This window comes from Heloderma suspectum, chromosome 16, assembly GCF_057233095.1.
Source record: "Heloderma suspectum isolate Gila_16-S chromosome 16, 16-S_ref, whole genome shotgun sequence".
Lineage (NCBI taxonomy): Eukaryota > Metazoa > Chordata > Lepidosauria > Squamata > Helodermatidae > Heloderma > Heloderma suspectum.
The window spans coordinates 22,116,840-22,133,985 of record NC_139473.1 but is presented as its reverse complement, the minus strand read 5'-3'; the positions used below and the strand labels follow the sequence as shown (position 1 = coordinate 22,133,985).

The window sequence follows — 17,146 nt, the reverse complement described above, 5'->3', positions numbered from 1 at the left end:
ACCATGTTAAGAGTTTATGGTGTAAGTTTAACTTATTCCCAAAATGCTAATTGGGGCGTGGTTGCAAAGATCCTACCCCCTACAGAGTTCACTCTACGCACCCCCATCGTTGCTGAAACAAATGCTACGTGTGCACGAATGCTTAATTGTCAAAAATTTTCCAGAAAATATAAAGCTATCCCTGGCCCCCTTCCACTGTAATAAAATTCAAAACATATCTTTTAATGATGCCCACATACTTTTGCCTCATGGATGGTTTTAAACATGTAGTTCCCACACTTGGTCATTCATTCCTGCCAACTTGTCTAATAACCACCCATGTTGCCTCAGCCGCCAATTGAACTGATGCCAATTCTTCCCCTGTGGCCCGAGAAAATCCATCGACGGCAGCCTCGAGCACTCCAACTAACTAAAAATTGTAATAGTCATGTGCAGTTATATTCTGACTCAGAAAAATTGGCCTTAGCAATGTCACTGGTTGGGGTTCCAGGTTTAGCCTTGGCTGATGGTCTAGAGATCAACCGGTTAGCTTGCAGCTTAGCCAAAAGCATAAATGCCACCTCACGAGCATTGTCATTGTTAAATAAAGAGTTGTGTGATCTAAGAGGTGCGGTTCTAGAAAACAGAGCTGGTATAGATTACCTCTTCCTTCTTCATCATTTAAGTTGTGAGACACACCAAAAGCTCTGTTGTTTTAACTTAACTGATAATGGCAATGCTGTAGATGAACAGATCGACAAGCTGCACAATATAGTAGCTAACAAAACAATTAGCTCAATTAGTTGACCCCTTGGCTTCCAGATCTTAGCTGGCTTGAAGCATTGTTCATCCTAATTCTACCAGTTTTGTTCATAAAAGTTCTGTTATGTCTCTGCGTTCCTTGTCTTATGCGCTGTTTAACCAATCTGGTTTATGTCTCAGCTAGTAAAACTGCTGCCCTCTACGCTCTAATAGCCCAACAAGAGGCTAAGTAATATGTATGTCACAAAAAGCTTTGTATGGTTATCAGAAATGCTATAATTGTAATGAAATTATGCATTTCAGGGGGGAATGTAGCAGCCATATCGGGGGCCAGACTAAGTAGCCTCATGCAGTCTCATGCTTCATGTTCTTGCTGAGCTCTTTCTCCCTTGAATATATTGTTGTAAGCTGACGAGACACAGGAATTCCTTATCTTGTCAAAGGTCATACAATTGTATATCTTGTTCTCGGCTGTTCTCTGCTGTTCTCTCCTTATCATGGCTACCCTATAACCCAGTTCTTGTATTATAAACAATGGTGCTAGGAGAAGAAATGTTGAGGACTGCAACCCCACGCGGGAGGGGGAGGAGGAGCCGTTTCCTACGTGTCACAATGTCTATAAAAGCAATGTGCTGATGTATTTCGGGGCTTCTGGCTCTTTGGAAATGATTCCAGCCTTAAGCCCGTGCGTTAAATAAAGAATCTCTTTTTCCTTCACTCCGTGGTCTCTCTGACTCTGGGTTCTGCAACAGAACGACTGAACAACAACAACAAAGGGGCCTGCAAGGCCATCGAGTCCAACCCCCAAGAGCCGCTGGTCTCCCGACCGCGTTTGCCAAAGTCCGCCCCAGGCTTCGTGAGGCTGAGGAGGTGGGCTACGCTGAGACGAGCTGACGGTTTCATGCTTAATTTCAGCCTTGTGTGCTGCATATAGGTTTGATTAACAGACACTTTTATAAAGGCTGGAAATCAATATTAGGGGATTTGTATCATGAATTCTAGTCCGCCAGCCCTGATCTGACATATGTTTGATATGTGTTTACATTGTTTGTTTTTACTTTTGTAATATTTTCTTCATATTGAGATGATCTGGGGTTATAAACAATAAAACTGAACAACAGAAACAGCAATAATAGATTTCAGAATACTACTACTAATAATAATAATAAATGTCATGGATCCTTTGGCATTATCTGAATTTCAGCCCTAAGCTTCCATCTCCCACCCTTATACTCTCTGCAATCCCATGCATGTTTAGACCGAAAAAAGTCCGACAACTCCCAGCATTCCCCAGCCAGCTATACTGGACGTTGTAGGGCTTTGTTTCTGTGTAAACATGCATAGGATTGTGGGACGTTTTTCTGTGTAAACATGCATAGGATTTTAGCACTTTTTTCTGTCTCAACATGGATAGTATTGTGCCCTTAAACTATCCTGCCCTTCTGCCCCGCTGCCTGGAGGCCCAGCCAAGCCCTTTCACCCACAGTGAAAGCCTGTGGGCCATCCAGTTCTTCCTGCAAACAGCAGACGATGGGGAAATGCTTCTACTCATGCACATCTGACATTAGCAGTTATAGAATCATAGAATAGTAGGGCTGGAAGGGGCCTACAAGGCCATCGAGTCCAACCCCCTGCTCAATGCAGGAATCCAGGTCAGAGCATCCCCGACAGATGGCTGTCCAGCCTCGTCTTGAACGCCTCCAGTGTTGGGGAGTTGGGGAGGAGGAGGCATCGAGCATCCTGCTCCTTCCTGATGTTACTCTTCTTTCATGTCTTTATCGGAGCCCGTTCATCTCAGCCTTCCCTAAGCTGCTGCCCCCAGATGTGTTGGGCTGCAACTCCCATCACTCCCAGCCAGCACAGGGATGATGGGAGTTGCAGTCCAACCCATTTGGAGAGCAGCAGCTTGGGGAAGGCTGATTCATCTGAGTCAAACATCCAAATGGGGAGGGGGGGGACACAGACCAAGGCAGGGGCTCGTTTTCTCTCCAGATGGAATCAATGTTTGTGTGCAGAAGAGCATTCCAATACCGTGAGCCTCAGCCTGCAGCCTCAAGTGGTACAGTCCAGTCTTGCGGCGAGTCAGAATGAGGCCTCCTCCTCCTCTTCCAGGTATGGCCACGTGATGTTACGTGCCATCCCGCAATCCGTTCTTACAGATCTCAAAGCGGGACGGGAGGAATCCCTCCGGCCGTCGCTTGCGTCAAGGGTGGGACCTACACTGCCTGCCCCCCCCCCCATCGCTTTATAGCGGGGCAGGGAACCGGCAGCCCAAGGGCTCGGTGCAGCCCTCACCCATGTGGCGCCACGTGTCTTGCAAAGACAGGGTGGCCACACGTCACCTTTCTTCCAGGGGAGAGTCCTCTATTTGAAGGGCTGCCTGGGTTAGGGAAGGCTGATATGTACATATGCGTAAACAGAAACCTGAGCACATGGAGAGCGAGGCTTTTGTATTATTTACTGCTTCAGGTTACTTTGCTCTTCTCTCTCTCTCTCTCTCTCTCTCTCTTCAAAACTGATCTAAAAACCTTTTGTGTATCATCCAACATTAAAGGCAAATTCTTCCATTCGAGCAAAAGGCTGTTGCTAGACTTAATTTTTTTCCTCTTCCCTCCCCATCCCATTTTCTTTGCGTGCCGTGTCTTTTTAGATTGTAAACCTGTGGGCAGGATCTGTCTTGCTTTTTCGGATCGCATGCAAGCTGCTCCTCGAGGCTTTTGGCCAAGCAGTGGGATTTAAAAATTCTAAATAATTGAATAATGAAAGGCATAAGGCTTATACAGCTTCTTTAACTCCAATGCAAACCTTCAAATACTGATGCATAAGAAAATACTGATGCAGAAGAAACTCTGCGTTTTCCCCCCAAAGAGAATGCACGTCTACTCTCCCCGTCGTCCGCTCTCTTTCAGTCTTAATCCTGGGAGTAATCCCTATTAAACACAATGGGACTTACTTCTTAGTAGAATTTTTTGAATTATTAATTTATGATTTGTTACATTTCTATCTTGCCTTTTTTCCGAGGAGCCCAGGGCAGAGGACATGATCTTCCTCCTCTCCATTTCATCCTCACAACAACCCTGTGAGGTAGCTTAAGCTAAGAGTCCGTGACTGGCCCAAAGTCACCCAGGCAGCTTCATGGCCGAGGGGGGACTGGAACCCGGATCTCCCAGCTCCCGGTCCAACACTCTTGCCACTACACCACACTGGCTCTCAATAAAACAGAGCAATCCTACACCTGTCTACTCAGAAGTATGTCCCATTGTTTTCAAGGGCGCCTGCTCCCAGGTAAATGTGCCTATGGTTGCAGCTTAAGTGAACACAGTATTTAACTATTTGGCCAAAATCCAATGGGAGATTTGGGGGTGGCGGAGGCAGAACAATACATGCCCAATGTCCAGAGATGGCAATGGAGTCTTTTGTTTGGCTAGTGGGCCTTACATGCCCATTCATGACCTGGCCACCCTCAAATACTTTGCATGCAACAGGTTTAGCTCGACAACTGTAAGGGCCAGCACGTGATGCCGCAATCCCGCTTGTGGAATAAGTCCTGGTAAGTCTGATAAGTCTACGCCACTACACCACTGCAGTCAGGATAAAGTAAAAGGGGTTCATCTCAACCTGCGGGAAGCCCATCAGTTGGGGAAGGCCATTAACTATCTGGACAGGCGGCGATGTGCCTGGCTGGGGGCACAAAAGGAAAGCAGCGTGCGGCCATTTTGCGTCCGTCTGCGTGTATTTGCACCAGTGTCGCACTGCACCCATCCTAATAAAGAAGCCGAACACAATCCCGAATCACTGCTGCACAACTGGCTTCATTTTGCGACATCGGTGCGAATCGCAGAACCCGGTGGAGCCCTGTAGCTCCGATGTCAGTGGGGCGGTGAATCCCACTGGTTTGAATCCCACTGGTTCATTCAGAACCGATCAGAACTCTGAAGGAGTTTAGGGTTCTGGCTGGTTCTAAATGACCATCAAGGGTTGGACTCGATGGTCTTGTAGGCCCCTTCCAACCCTACTCTTCTATGATTCTATGAAACCCAGAGGGGATTCTGACATTGGAGCTACAGGTCTTCACTGGTAGAACCAGGGAGTTGGAAGGGATTTTGGAGATCATCTAGTCCAACCCCGGTTCAAAGCAAGCTCTACAATGCAGCTACAGCATCCAGCCTCTGCTTCAATAAGTCCAGCGAAGAAGAACCCACCACTTCTTGAGGAAATCTGTTCCACTGCTAAACAGACCTGTTAGGGAGTTTCCCCTAATGTTTAGCCCAAATCTGCATCCCTGCCATTTCCACCCATTGGTTCTCGTCCTCTGGAGCCACAGAGAACAAGTCTGTTCCATCTTCTGCATGGCAGCCTTTCAGATATTTGAAGGCTGCTATCATCTCTCCCCTTAATCTTCTCTTCTCCAGACTAAACATACCCAGCTCTTCCAACTGGTCCTCACAGGACTTGGTTTCCAGATCCTTCACTATCTTTGTCACTCTTGTCTGGACATGCTCCAACTTGTCAATGTCTGTCTTAAAATGGAGCACCCAGAAATGGACCCAGTACTCCAAATGTGGCCCCACTAATACAGAATAGAGTGGAACTATTAGCTCCCGTGATCTGGTTACCATGCTTCTGTTAATGCAGTGTAAGATTGTATTTGCTTTCTTAGCTGCCGCATCACACTGCTGGCTCATATTCAACTTGTGATTCACTATGATACCTCAGTCCTTTTCTCATGCACAGCTGCAAAGCCATGTCTCTTCCATCATACACTTCTGCCTTTGTTTTTCTGTACCTAAATGCAATACTTTACATTGATCTCTGTTGAATTGCATCTGTCGCTTCCCCACCAGAGGACTTGAGCGCTGCTTTTCACCAACAAACTAGAAGTGGGATTGAAAACGGAGGCTCCACATCACACTTCGTATAGTCCTATATTCTCCAGAATACCTGTCCTCAGGTCTGGTAAAAGCATGGAATGGGGGGCAGGGGGGACACCTAAACACTGGATTGCCAATGTCATCATCCAGGTTCTAAAAAGTGACTGAACAAAGAATGGCAATTCCTGGCTAAAGTATTGATACTGCAGCAACCTGAGCACTGCATGTTTAATTATTTTTGCAGATCCACAAGCACTGTTCAGAAACCAGTTGTGTGTTCCGGACACATTATCTGCAGTTGCAAGAGTGCCGTGTTCATTCGGGGAATGCAGATGCGCAGCTATTCCCGCGATGCCTCTCAGGGATCCTACGTCGGTGCAGGACTGTGACGTGCGGAGCAGGTGCCCTCCCCGCCCCCAGGGAGGGGGAGGGGAGACAGACAGAAAGGCTGGACTTTGTCCTTCAGCTCTGGGCGAGTGCCAGCAAGGATCGCCACAGTCAGTCAGCTTCCAAAGATCTCCCTTGTTGCCCTGCTAGCGAGAAGCACACTCTGGCTAAGCAGCAGGGGAGCGGCGCATTCACTCTGGGCCCAGGGCTAAGGGGGGCTATTAACCCCATGCTGGTGGGCTTTGCGTCTTTTTCTCTGCTTTCGGCCTTCTCCAGACTCCGTGAGCAGCCCAGCTGAAGCGATTTGAGGACTTGGCCACATGTGGAGTCCACAGTGGGAGGATTTGCATTCGGGACTTCTGGACCCTCCTCTGGCCTTCTGTCACAGGTCCATCCATTCCTGATCTGCCTCCAACCCTGGAATAGGGGTGGAACCCCTTCCACTCCGAGGGCTGAATTCCATTTCGCAGAAGCCTAAACTTATTGCCAGTAGCCGAGCCTTCAGAAAGGCATTCCAGCCTTTGAGAAGCGGGGGGAGGGGGGCTGTACAAAAGCCGGGAGACCATTGGGGAAAAGGGGCAGAGCCGTTTGGGACACCCTGGAGGGCCGTACTGGAACCCCTGAGGTATACGCCCCACCTGAGGAGAGTCCCCAGACGGCAGGCAGCTCTGTGGAACAGCTGCGGCAGCCGTATCTCCTCCAGGAGCAGGACTTTGGTCAAGCAACTGGGTCTTAACTCCCCATTCCAGACCAAGCCGCCCTAAAAGGCTTTGCATTACAAGAAGGGATAATAGTTTGTTGATGAGGAAATTCATCCCCCCCCCCCCAGCACTGTGAGGGGCGCAGCTCAGCTCAGAGGGAGCGGGGAAGTCGGGGGGGGGGGCAGAGGATGTCAGCTAATAAAAAAGTGCTGGTGCCACATCCTGTCTCTGCTGCACCACTGCAGGCAGCGCACACAGCAAACCCATTTAACTGGGTTTTGACCCATTTAAATATTAATTAGATGCAGTTGTTGTTGTTGTTCAGTCGTTCAGTCGTGTCCAACTCTTCGTGACCCCGTGGTCCAGAGCACGCCAGGCCTTCCTGTCCTCCGCTCTCTCTAGCCATCTCATCCTCTGCCGTCCCCTTCTCCTTTTGCCTTCAGTCTTTCCCAGCATCAGGGTCTTTTCCAGAGAGTTTTCTCTCCGCATTAGGTGGCCAAAATATTTGAGCTTCAGCTTCAGTATCTGTCCTTCCAATGAGCACTCAGGGTTGATTTCCTTTAGGATGGACTGATTGGACCTCCTTGCAGTCCAGGGGACTCGTAAGAGTCTTCTCCAGCACCACCGTTCGAAAGCATCAATTCTTCGGCGCTCAGCCTTCCTCATAGTCCAGCTCTCACAGCCATACGTTGCTACTGGGAAAACCATAGCTTTGATTATGCGGACCTTTGTCGGCAAGGTGATGTCTCTGCTTCTGACTATGCTGTCTAGGTTTGCCATAGCTTTCCTCCCAAGGAGCAAGCGTCTTTTAATTTCATGGCTACAGTCACCATCTGCGGTGATCTTGGAGCCCAAGAAAATAAAGTCTGTCACTGCTTCGATTTCTTCCCCTTCTATATGCCAGGAAGTGATGGGACCAGATGCCATGATCTTCGTTTTTTTAATGTTGAGTTTCAAACTAGCTTTTGCACTCTGCATTTCACCCTCAACGAGAGGCTCTTTAGATCCTCTTCGCTTTCTGCCATTAGGGTGGTATCGTCTGCGTATCCGAGGTTGTTGAGAATTCTCCCAGCAATCTCAATTCCGACCTGTGATTCATCCAACCCGGCGTTTCTCATGATGTACTCTGCATATAAGTTAAATAAGCAGGGCGACAATGTACAGCCTTGTCGTACTCCTTTCCCAGTTTTGAACCAGTCGGTTGTTCCATGTCTGGTTCTTACTGTTGCTTCTTGACCCTCGTACAGGTTTCTCAGGAGACAGGTCTGGTACTCCCATCTCTTTAATTAGATGCGGAGGTGCTAGATAATCATGCCAGTAACATTTATAAATAATGCGTTATCAATAAACAAGAGTTTCATATTTACATTCCGATTATCACATGCATTCGTAGAGATAACAGATACAGCCAGTAGTCAATCACGCGTTGACTCAAGGTGCTTTCCCCACAGCCCGAAAGTTCAAACTTCATACGCACACGTGCTCCCTGACTGAAAAAGATCTGCAAAACGAGACATGCAGAGAACCACGGCGCGCACACGACCACAAGCTGGCGGCGGGGCAGTTCCTCCTTCATGCACCCCAGTGCAGTAGCAGCAACCAGGACCGTTCTCACGTGCGTGCGCACTCACGCAACAGGAGATAGGGTGGGAGCAGGGGAATCCTGCTGCCCCACTTCATGTGCTTGAGAATCCTGGAGAATCTTGTTCCCAGATGCGATCACACCTGTGCCTGGGGCATCGCTTGCGGGTGCGTGAGCCCAGACCGGGCGTGGGCGCCCGTGGCAGCCGGGATCAATGCGTCTTCATATTCCAGAGAGGCCGCTGGCCACGCCCCTCCCCTGGCCCCACCCCCTTCCCTCAAACACCAGACCATCTGCCGGTTTCCGGCTTCTGCGATTTTGGCCCCCAACTAATGGTGGGCGGATGCCCCAGACACAGGCCAGCACACAGGCCTGGGTGTCCAACGCCCGCCCCTAGGTAGGCACCCTGGCACACTCCAGAAGTTCTGGATTACAACTCCCATCATCCCCGTCCATTGGCCATGCTGGCTGGGCCTCAGGGGAGTCGTAGTGCAAAAGACCTAGAGGCCACCCGCCCCAAGCGCTTGGTGCCCCTTCCAAGCGGGGAAGGCCCAAGCCTCATGAACGACGATGGTCATGCCGTGCTCGCTTGGGGGGCGCACAGTGCCTGGCTGGCTGGGCGGGGCAGATGCCTCATGGAAGGGGGCCAGCCCCGGCTTGGTGGGACCCCAGCCCGTCTCCCCAACACGAGGTCCAAGGCAGAACGCCATCCCGTTTCAGGGGCACACGGCCGGGGAGCCTCTCTTGGCAAATGCCCTTTCGGGGAGCTTCGGACAGGCCTCCCTTTGCCAGATATCTGGGATGGCGGGGGGCTGTGCCGGGAGGGGGAGGCAAAGGAGGGGAAGGGAGGCTCACTCACCTGCTGAGCTTCCTCCGGCCGCCAGCGAGCGTGTGAGCAGTCCCAGGAGTTGGCAGAGGGAGGGAGGGAGGGGTGGGGTGGCTGCCAGGGGTCCCTGGCCTTCAAGTGGAGCTGCAGGACGGGTTCCTGGAGAGGGAAGGCCAGGCCAGGCCAGGCATGTCGCCAGGGGAGGCGGAGAGAAGTGGGCACGACGCTGCGGGAAGCCACGGGGATCCATAGCAGGTGTGCCTGGAAGAGAGGATGTTGTGGCAGTGGGGGGCAGGGGCCTTTGCCTAGGGAGCGCATAAGTCACAGCCTTCCCCAACCAGGCAACCTTTCTCATGCGTGGGACTGCAACTTCCAGTATGCCCAGCTAGGGATGCTGGGAGTTGTAGTCCCACGAATCAGAAAGGTTGCTTGGTTGGGGACGTCGGGCATTTGAGATTCTGGGCTGCGAATACGCCCCCCGCATCCACCACCTCTTCTGGCTTGCAACAGTAGTCTGACCATGTGCACAGACGCACCGCACGCAGGGATTCTGGCCACGGTGGAGGAACTTATCTTCCCCCTCCTCGGGATACCTTTCCATCCCAAAGAGAAAACTCGTCCTGGTTCCATCCCTTTGCAAATCCATCCGATCCGCCAGCCGTGATCACCTCGTCTTGTGGCACTGTGTTCCACAAGTTAATGACCCTTTACGTGAAGAAGGATGTTCACTTTTGACTGTCTCCCCGATGAACTTGATTGGAATCACTCTGCTTTTGCAGACATGGAGAGGGGTGAGCGGCACTCCCTCGCCTCCGGGAGCTGTGGTGTGGTGAACTTACACCAGGGCTCAAATCCCCACACAGCAACAGAAGCTTACCGGACGACCTTTAGCTAGTCACTCCCTTATGGCCTTGCCTACCTCACAGGATTGTTGTGTGGATAAAAGGAGGCAAAACTCTTGCGTTCCTCCGAGGAAGGGTGGCACAACAGAAAAGAAAGCGTTGATGTTGTTGCCTCACAACTCTGGGTTCTGAGACCTCGCCACCCATTGCCTCTTAAACATTCACGCCTCTGTTTGCTGGTGCAAGGGGCAAAATACTGCCATTGTTACTACGCAGCAGTGCAAAAGTGCTACTGAGTATGTGAAGAATGTCCCGATTGTTCCGTGGTGTGACGCAGGCTCGAAAGTGGATTCTAAAGCTGGGCCCTGACATTCCAGGGCCCTGACATCACCCCTGCCCTCCCTCTATGCTTCTTTCAGCAACAGGATGACGATGCTGATGGAAGAAATGCCTCCTTAGAGAAAGCCAAATGCCCACCGTCACATTCTCCCTCCCTCCCTCCCTCCCTCACACACACACACACGCAGAGTCTCGCGCACAGAGACACAGCCACACACACAACACACTGCTGACAGTCATACACCCAGGACATACACCCAGCCACACCCAGAGCCTCGCACACAAACACACACCGCCTTCCAGGCACACTTTTGCACAGCCCTCTTTGCCAGGCGCCTTTCCACTCCCTTCTCCCCCTTCCCCCCCTTCCCTCCGCTACCTGCCCGGCCCAGCCTCCAGGTGCGACAGAGCCGGGGCTGGGAGGGAAATACTTCTTCAGTCACCAATCCGCATGGTCCGGCAGGGGAAAGCAGGAGAAAGTCCTGTTCCAACTGCTGCTTGTCCAAATGGATTAGCAGAATTTGCGTGGGGCACAGAAAGGCCTGTCATTGCACCTGAACAGCATGGCAGCCCCCACACACTCACCCCCCCCCCGTGCCTCTTTCTGCTCCAGCTCCCTTCCACCTGCCCTCACTCCAAGAAGCCATGTTGAGCAAACAAACAGCTGTAACGAAACGACAACAAAAGCCACAGTATTTGCAAACTGAGGCTCAATGCCAGGAACCGGTGGGATCCCGCAAGGCCCAGAAGAAACCCGAAACCCAGAAAGCACCAATCATGAAATTGTGGTGGCACGTCTGCTCTCACGTCCCAAATATGAGGAAATACGCAAGAGAGAGAGAGAGAGAGAGGCATGATGGCTTGGGGAGATTTCACAACTGTTCCAATTGAAAAATGGAGAAGTGAAACTGAACTTGGGGGGAGGCGGGGGGAGATCTCAGGTGTGGCCAGAATCCGGGAGACGAGCCATCTTAGTCCTGGAGCAGCCAAGAGGCCCTGTAAAGAAAGGCACAACGACATCAAGCATTGCGGCACAAGCTTTTGTGAGCTTGAGTAAGGCTAGGCTCACCTTAGCCTTGCATGGTCTATTTTCCCCACATCTAGAATCCCTTGGAGATGAAGGGCAGTTTAGCTACTTAGAAAACAAATACATTTCTGTAAACCAGACTACGCTGTTTTCTCTGGACTCTTCCATGTCTGGGGCTGCTCTTACTATGGCCACATGGTTGATCAGGGTCTGGCAGCGTGGAGGGCAGATGGATCCAATGCAGAACCCCTGTGCTCTCTTTACTGCACTGGAGGCTGGAACTGGTCCCACACAAGTGACCAGTCAGGTCAGAAGGCCAGTCCTCCCGTGTTTAGATCAGGCCTGAACCATCCTGGGGTGCTCCCAGAATGGACATCTCCTTGCGCTGCCACGCAAAAGACTTGTGCAGCTCTTCCCTCCCTTCCTCCTGAATGTATTTTTCATGGGTAGGAAAAAAGACTGAAGCAGCAGGGGGGAAACCCAGGAGAGTTACAAATGGAAGGTGTCGAGTCCGGACGTCCCTGTCAAAGTCGGGCGTGAGGAAGGATGAATGCACAGCAAGAGCCTTCTCTGGACACACTCCCAGGGGGGTCTCCTACCCCTGGCCGATTGCAGGGGTCGGGCTTGCACCCTCTGAACCTGGGGCGCACAAACATTTCGGCCCCAAGGGCTGCATCTGATGTTGGCTCAGGAGCGGGGGACCACGCTCATGCGTGCGCGCACACACACACACACACACACACACACCTGCACGCACCGGTGATTCCGTTACAGATAGCTCTTTCCTCAGCAGTAGTGGAGAAAGAGTGATCTGTATGAGGATCTCTGGGGGAGGGAGCAGAGACTACAGGGAGCAGAGTACAGGGAGCGGGGAAAATGGCAGAGGAAAGGGAATCGTGGCTACTTATGGCCCCCAGGTGCACCCCTGCTCTAACCAAAGGTGAATATTCAAAGAAAGGAGGCTGATGCAGGGCCGGCCCTACCTGTAGGCAGACTGAAATGTCTGCCTCAGGGGCCAGGGAGTGGTGGTAGTGGACAGAGAGTTGTGTGGGTCACACAGCCTGCCCTGCTCCCCGGAAGCTCCCCTGTAGCCCTCAGGAAGATGCTGCCCCACTGCCAGCGTCGAAATAAGATCCGGCGGCCAGTCTGATCATTTTCTGTAGGTGGAAGTGATACAAAACTTGTGTTCTATCCCTGGTAGGCTCATCCAAGTTGTTTACCAAGAATGAGAGGAGGCAGAGATCTGGTCCAACACGATTCTATTCTGCAGAATAAGGCAACCTTTGGGGCTAACGCACCAACAAAGATGGCAATCAAGTAGTGTGATCCAGAAGCTTACATACACAAAGTCTTTGGGGGCTGCCTTACGCCTGCTCTCTACTAACTTCTTTGTCTAGCTGGCACAGACAATGCCCCTCAACACTCAAGCATGCGCAGAGAGACAGCCGAGGGATAGTCACGTACTTTTGCATGCTACATTCTTGACATTCTTGAGTCTCTGATCAGGCACTGCATCTTTGCCAACATGGCAGTTTTATACAGAGGTAGAACACACACACAAATCTAGCTACATAGAACAGCTTAAGCTAAGCTAAACATATTAAAGCTGAAATTTCTATAACAGGAGGACATCTTGTCCTTCACCTCAGGTGGCAACATTTCTCGGGCTGGGCCTGCTGAACTGAAAGGACCTCTCCATGGCTACAGCCCTACGCCTGAGAAAGGTTTTTTATAAGGTATCAGTTGGCTAGTCCATAAAACCCGTGGCCTTCTGAGAAGGGCAAAGTTGCTTACTTCCCCCTTTCCCACCTCCGCCTCGGCCGAGAGGGGCGGTTTTGGCCTCGTTGCGGCTGAACTGCTATCTTGCGCCGGGCGCTCTCCACTTCCTCACCCTGCAGAGGCAACGAGGCAGAGGAGGCCGCGCTTCCGAGAAAACAGAGCGCTGCGTTGTCGATAAGGAGCTGCCTGAGAATGTGTACCCAAAGAGAGAATGAACGCGACGGCAAACAATCGGGCTTCGCTTGAGGCGGATGCTTCAACACGATTGCAGCAAAGCTTAAATAAACTCCAGAGCAGAAAGTGGAGCTTTGTTAAGGGCTGCCTTGAAGGATTCGGCCAAGGGCCACCTGGATTTGGCTAAGGACTGCTCTGTCTCCAACAGTGGTCAACCAGATGTCCCCCAGGGCTCAGGTGAAGCTGCCTAATTGCCAGATGGACCGTTGGTCTGTCTAGCCAAGTACCTCGGACCACAATGGGCCGCCTGGGTCTTGGGCAGAGAAGGACCTTTGCTGGGCCTAAAGGTCAGGCAACCTCAAACTGGAGACTTCAGGGGTGGCAACTGGGACCAAGACCTCAACCACGGTCCATCCTCGAAGAGCTCGAGAGGCCCCTCACATTCTTTGTCTCCTTGTTTTCATGTGAACCCCCAGCACTGGGGAATGCAGTGGCCACCTCGGCCGATGAGATCCACCAGCCTTCCACAACTTGGTGTGCTCCAGATGTGTTGGGCTGCAGCTCCCAGCACCCTCCCCCCCTCTCCCAGCCAGTCACAGGGGGAAAAAACGGAAAGCCGGGTAGGAATGGAGTATCTGGGAAAAGGGGATGGATGGGATCCTGAACTGGAATGCTCCACACTGCAACATTTTGTTGACGTCCCCACTGGTCATATTCAGCCCCCATCCTTCAGGGCCAGAGCTAGGGGAGGGTTGGTGGGTGGGAGTGGTGACCTGCCCCTGTTGAGGATTTAAAAAACACAAAAAGCAGACTTTTAAATTTGTGGCATGACATCTTCCCTTTGAAGCAGAGGTGGGGAACTTCAGATCCGGGGGCCATATGTGGCCTGCCTGAGGCCCTCCAGGCTCCCCTTGATGGCCCCTCCCCCTTTCACCTGACCACCAATCATTTGATGGTTTCCTGGCATTTGTGGAGTTTTTCCCCCTTTCTAAAAGGTTGAAATGCCTCTCCAGAGGCTGAGTGACTGGCAGGAAGAGCTTGAAGCTACGATAGGCTGGGATGTTTGGTATTTTGGCCCTGCCCATTTTGCCTTCAGCTCCGCCTGTCACTGGAATGCGGCCCCCGAGAGCTTCTCCAAAATGGAATTCAGCCCTCAGGGTGCCCCTGCATTCTCTGATGTAAAGAATGCAATCTTCTTTTTTGATTGCTTTAAGAAGGGCGTGTGTGAAATCCGGTTAAAAAAATCAAAGTGGGTGTATGCCAGACTTCACCGGCTGGGTGAAGGGTCACATCCGATTTGATCCGCCAGAGCTCAGGCAGGCCCTAGGTAATGTTCATGAATGTGATTCGATGCCTATGGAGGCCAGAAAGACACTTAGCAAGATGTGCAAGTGTGGAAATCAGCAAAACCCAAGAGAGTCGAGGTTCTTTGAGTTCCACCTTGAAGCTCAGTCCGACATGTGTCTGTATCGCATTGCGAACCTTCTCTTTTCAAGTGAAAACAGTGAAGCACTCGGGCACATACTTGGGTTCAAAAGTATACAATCTTCTCCCACAGATTACAGCATGTTTGTGCACGTTCTTTAAAAACTACGATTTTTTTTCATGTGTACTTGTCAATATCCACATGTTTCGAATGCATTTTTCCCCCCACAGACAGAATCGCAAAGTTGGGAATCATACTAGAACCCAACGGGGCTGTCCCGTGAAGCGGACTGGTGGGAGATTCAGAACAGGTCAAAGGAAGGACTTCTCTGCACAGCGCAGAGTTACGCTGTGGCATTCGCTACCACAAGATGGAGTGATGGCCACGAACTTGGATAGCTTTAAAAGGGGGTTGGACAAATTCCTGGAGCAGAAGGCTATCAGCAGCTACTAGTCCTGGATCGTGATGTGGCCAAATTTCATAACAAGTCAGCTCACTGGTCAAATTTCGCCCATTCATAATGCTCCCCTGTTTAACAAGCCTGGACCAGTGGTTTACAAATTTGTGATTAAATTCAGAATGGAGTGCAAGCTTCTGAGCATGCGCAGTCTGTTATCTAAACAATGCCATTTCTGTGCATGTGCTGCAGTGGCTGGACTAACTCTTTCCTTGCCTAAGCCGGTGCTGCTTCCCTCCTCACTGCTGCCGCCGCTCTGGCTTCATGAGAAGGAGGAGAGCTCAGCAGCAGAACCCCACACAAAGACACGAGACGTTTAATCATCCTACTGTCTCCTTAGCAGCTTCCCTCGTCATCACTCCCACCAGAGCAGCTCTGGCTCCGAGTCACTGTGCAATTCCAAACTACAGCTCCCAAGAGGCACTCTGATATCGCGCATACGCAAAACCTCACTGACACGGAATGAGAGTTCACTTTGAGGCAGAACTCTAGCCCAAGCTACATAGGTGAGCTCGGTATTTCCAAATAAATCGCAAACTCAGTGTAAATTCACCCATCGCTAGGGATGTCAGAGAATTTCGCCACGAATCTCGGGGAGGCCGAATGCCAGTGCATTCGGCCCCCCGAAATCGGTGGTGAAACGGTCTGCCCCCCCCGCCCCCCCCGGGACGGGACTTACCTTGGGCGAATCTCCCTGGCGGCGGCGGCGGTTTGGCGGCCGTTCGGCACTGCGGCGGCGGCGGCGACTGGTCTTCCGACCAGCTGCCGCCGCCGCCATTTCCAGTAAAAAAACACACACACACACAAAAACGTGATAGGCTACGTAAAGATTTACGTAGCCTATCACAGCTAGATTTTTTAAAGATACCGTGATAGGCTATGTAAATGTTTACGTTGCCTATCACGGCTGAGTAAAAAAAAACAACCGCACATATACAAATGGCGCCGCCCATGGGCGCCGCCATTTGCGTTCCTTATTTTGGCACGTCTAGTCTACATAAACATTTGCGTAGACTACGGCGAAAATAAGGGGAACGCAAATAGCGTAGATATACGCAAATAGTGTTTTTTTTACTCAGCCGTGATAGGCTACGTAAACATTTATGTAGCCTATCACGGCTGACTGCAGGGATGCAAACGGCGGCGGCTACAGCCGCCGCCATTTGCAGACCCGGCCGGCCAGGATTCGCGGCGGGAGGGACGGGGCGCCTCCCCCCCGGCCAGAATTTCGGGGGGGAGGGATGGAGCGCCTCCCCCCGGCCAGAATTTCGGGGGGAGGGACGGAGCGCCTCCCCCCTACCGCGAATCAATTTCATCATAAGGTAAGTGACTTTCGTACATCCCTAGTCCAGATGGCTATATGCTACCTCCAGTATCAGAGGCGCTAGGCTGGGGAACATGGTGCACTCATGTCCCGCTTGTGGCCTTTCTGTGGGCCCTCAGTCTGATCCAGCCCCAGGGCTCTTCTGATGTGTGAGCTTTGATCGTGGAGTTTGCTCACTTTGGGGTTCAGCAAGAGTGAACAGGCTAAATTCTGGTCACAGATGAATGGAAATTTCTCCTATGTCCGGAGCAAGATGGAGAAACTGGAGCGTCATGTGCTGCGCTGCAGAAGGCAACCAGGGCAGCCTTACAGTATTTATGCAAAGCCTGGCTAATCTGGAGGTTTCGCACTGCCTGCCACTCAGAGAGGCCAATGTTGCACAGCCCGATTCCCACCCGTGTCCGAAGACAGCTTTGAGGCCCAAGTGCACACGGCCCTAAGCAGCCCACAAGGCTGTCTCATAGAATCACAGAATAGTAGGGTTGGAAGGGGCCTACAAGGCCATCAAGTCCAACCCCCTGCTCAATACAGGAGTCCAAGTCAGAGCATCTCTGTCAGATGGCTGTCCAGCCTCGTCTTGAAGGCCTCCAGCATGGGAGAGCCCACCACCTCCCTAGGTAATGGGTTCCGTTGTCATATTGCTCTAACAGTCAGGACGTTTTTCCTGACG

The 17,146-nt window shown here is 51.5% G+C and overlaps 1 protein-coding gene across 4 annotated transcripts in view; it reads right to left on the bottom strand.

The window, feature by feature from the left end:
* The window catches only part of LOC146335077 (claudin-4-like), a 93,772-nt gene that overhangs the window by 23,141 nt on the left and 53,485 nt on the right, over positions 1–17,146 (bottom strand). For 2 of the 4 annotated variants that reach the window (XM_084822522.1, XM_084822523.1), the window contains exon 1: positions 9,142–9,175. The exons of 1 other annotated variant lie outside the window; for it this stretch is intronic. Coding sequence is in view for 1 of the 3 variants with exons in the window: in XM_084822524.1 (XP_084678650.1) it covers positions 9,142–9,463 (322 nt within the window). In the remaining 2 variants the exon portion in view is untranslated. Of the gene's footprint in view, positions 1–9,141; positions 9,708–17,146 lie in introns of those variants that run through there. One more of the 4 variants, XM_084822524.1, reaches the window with a different exon arrangement.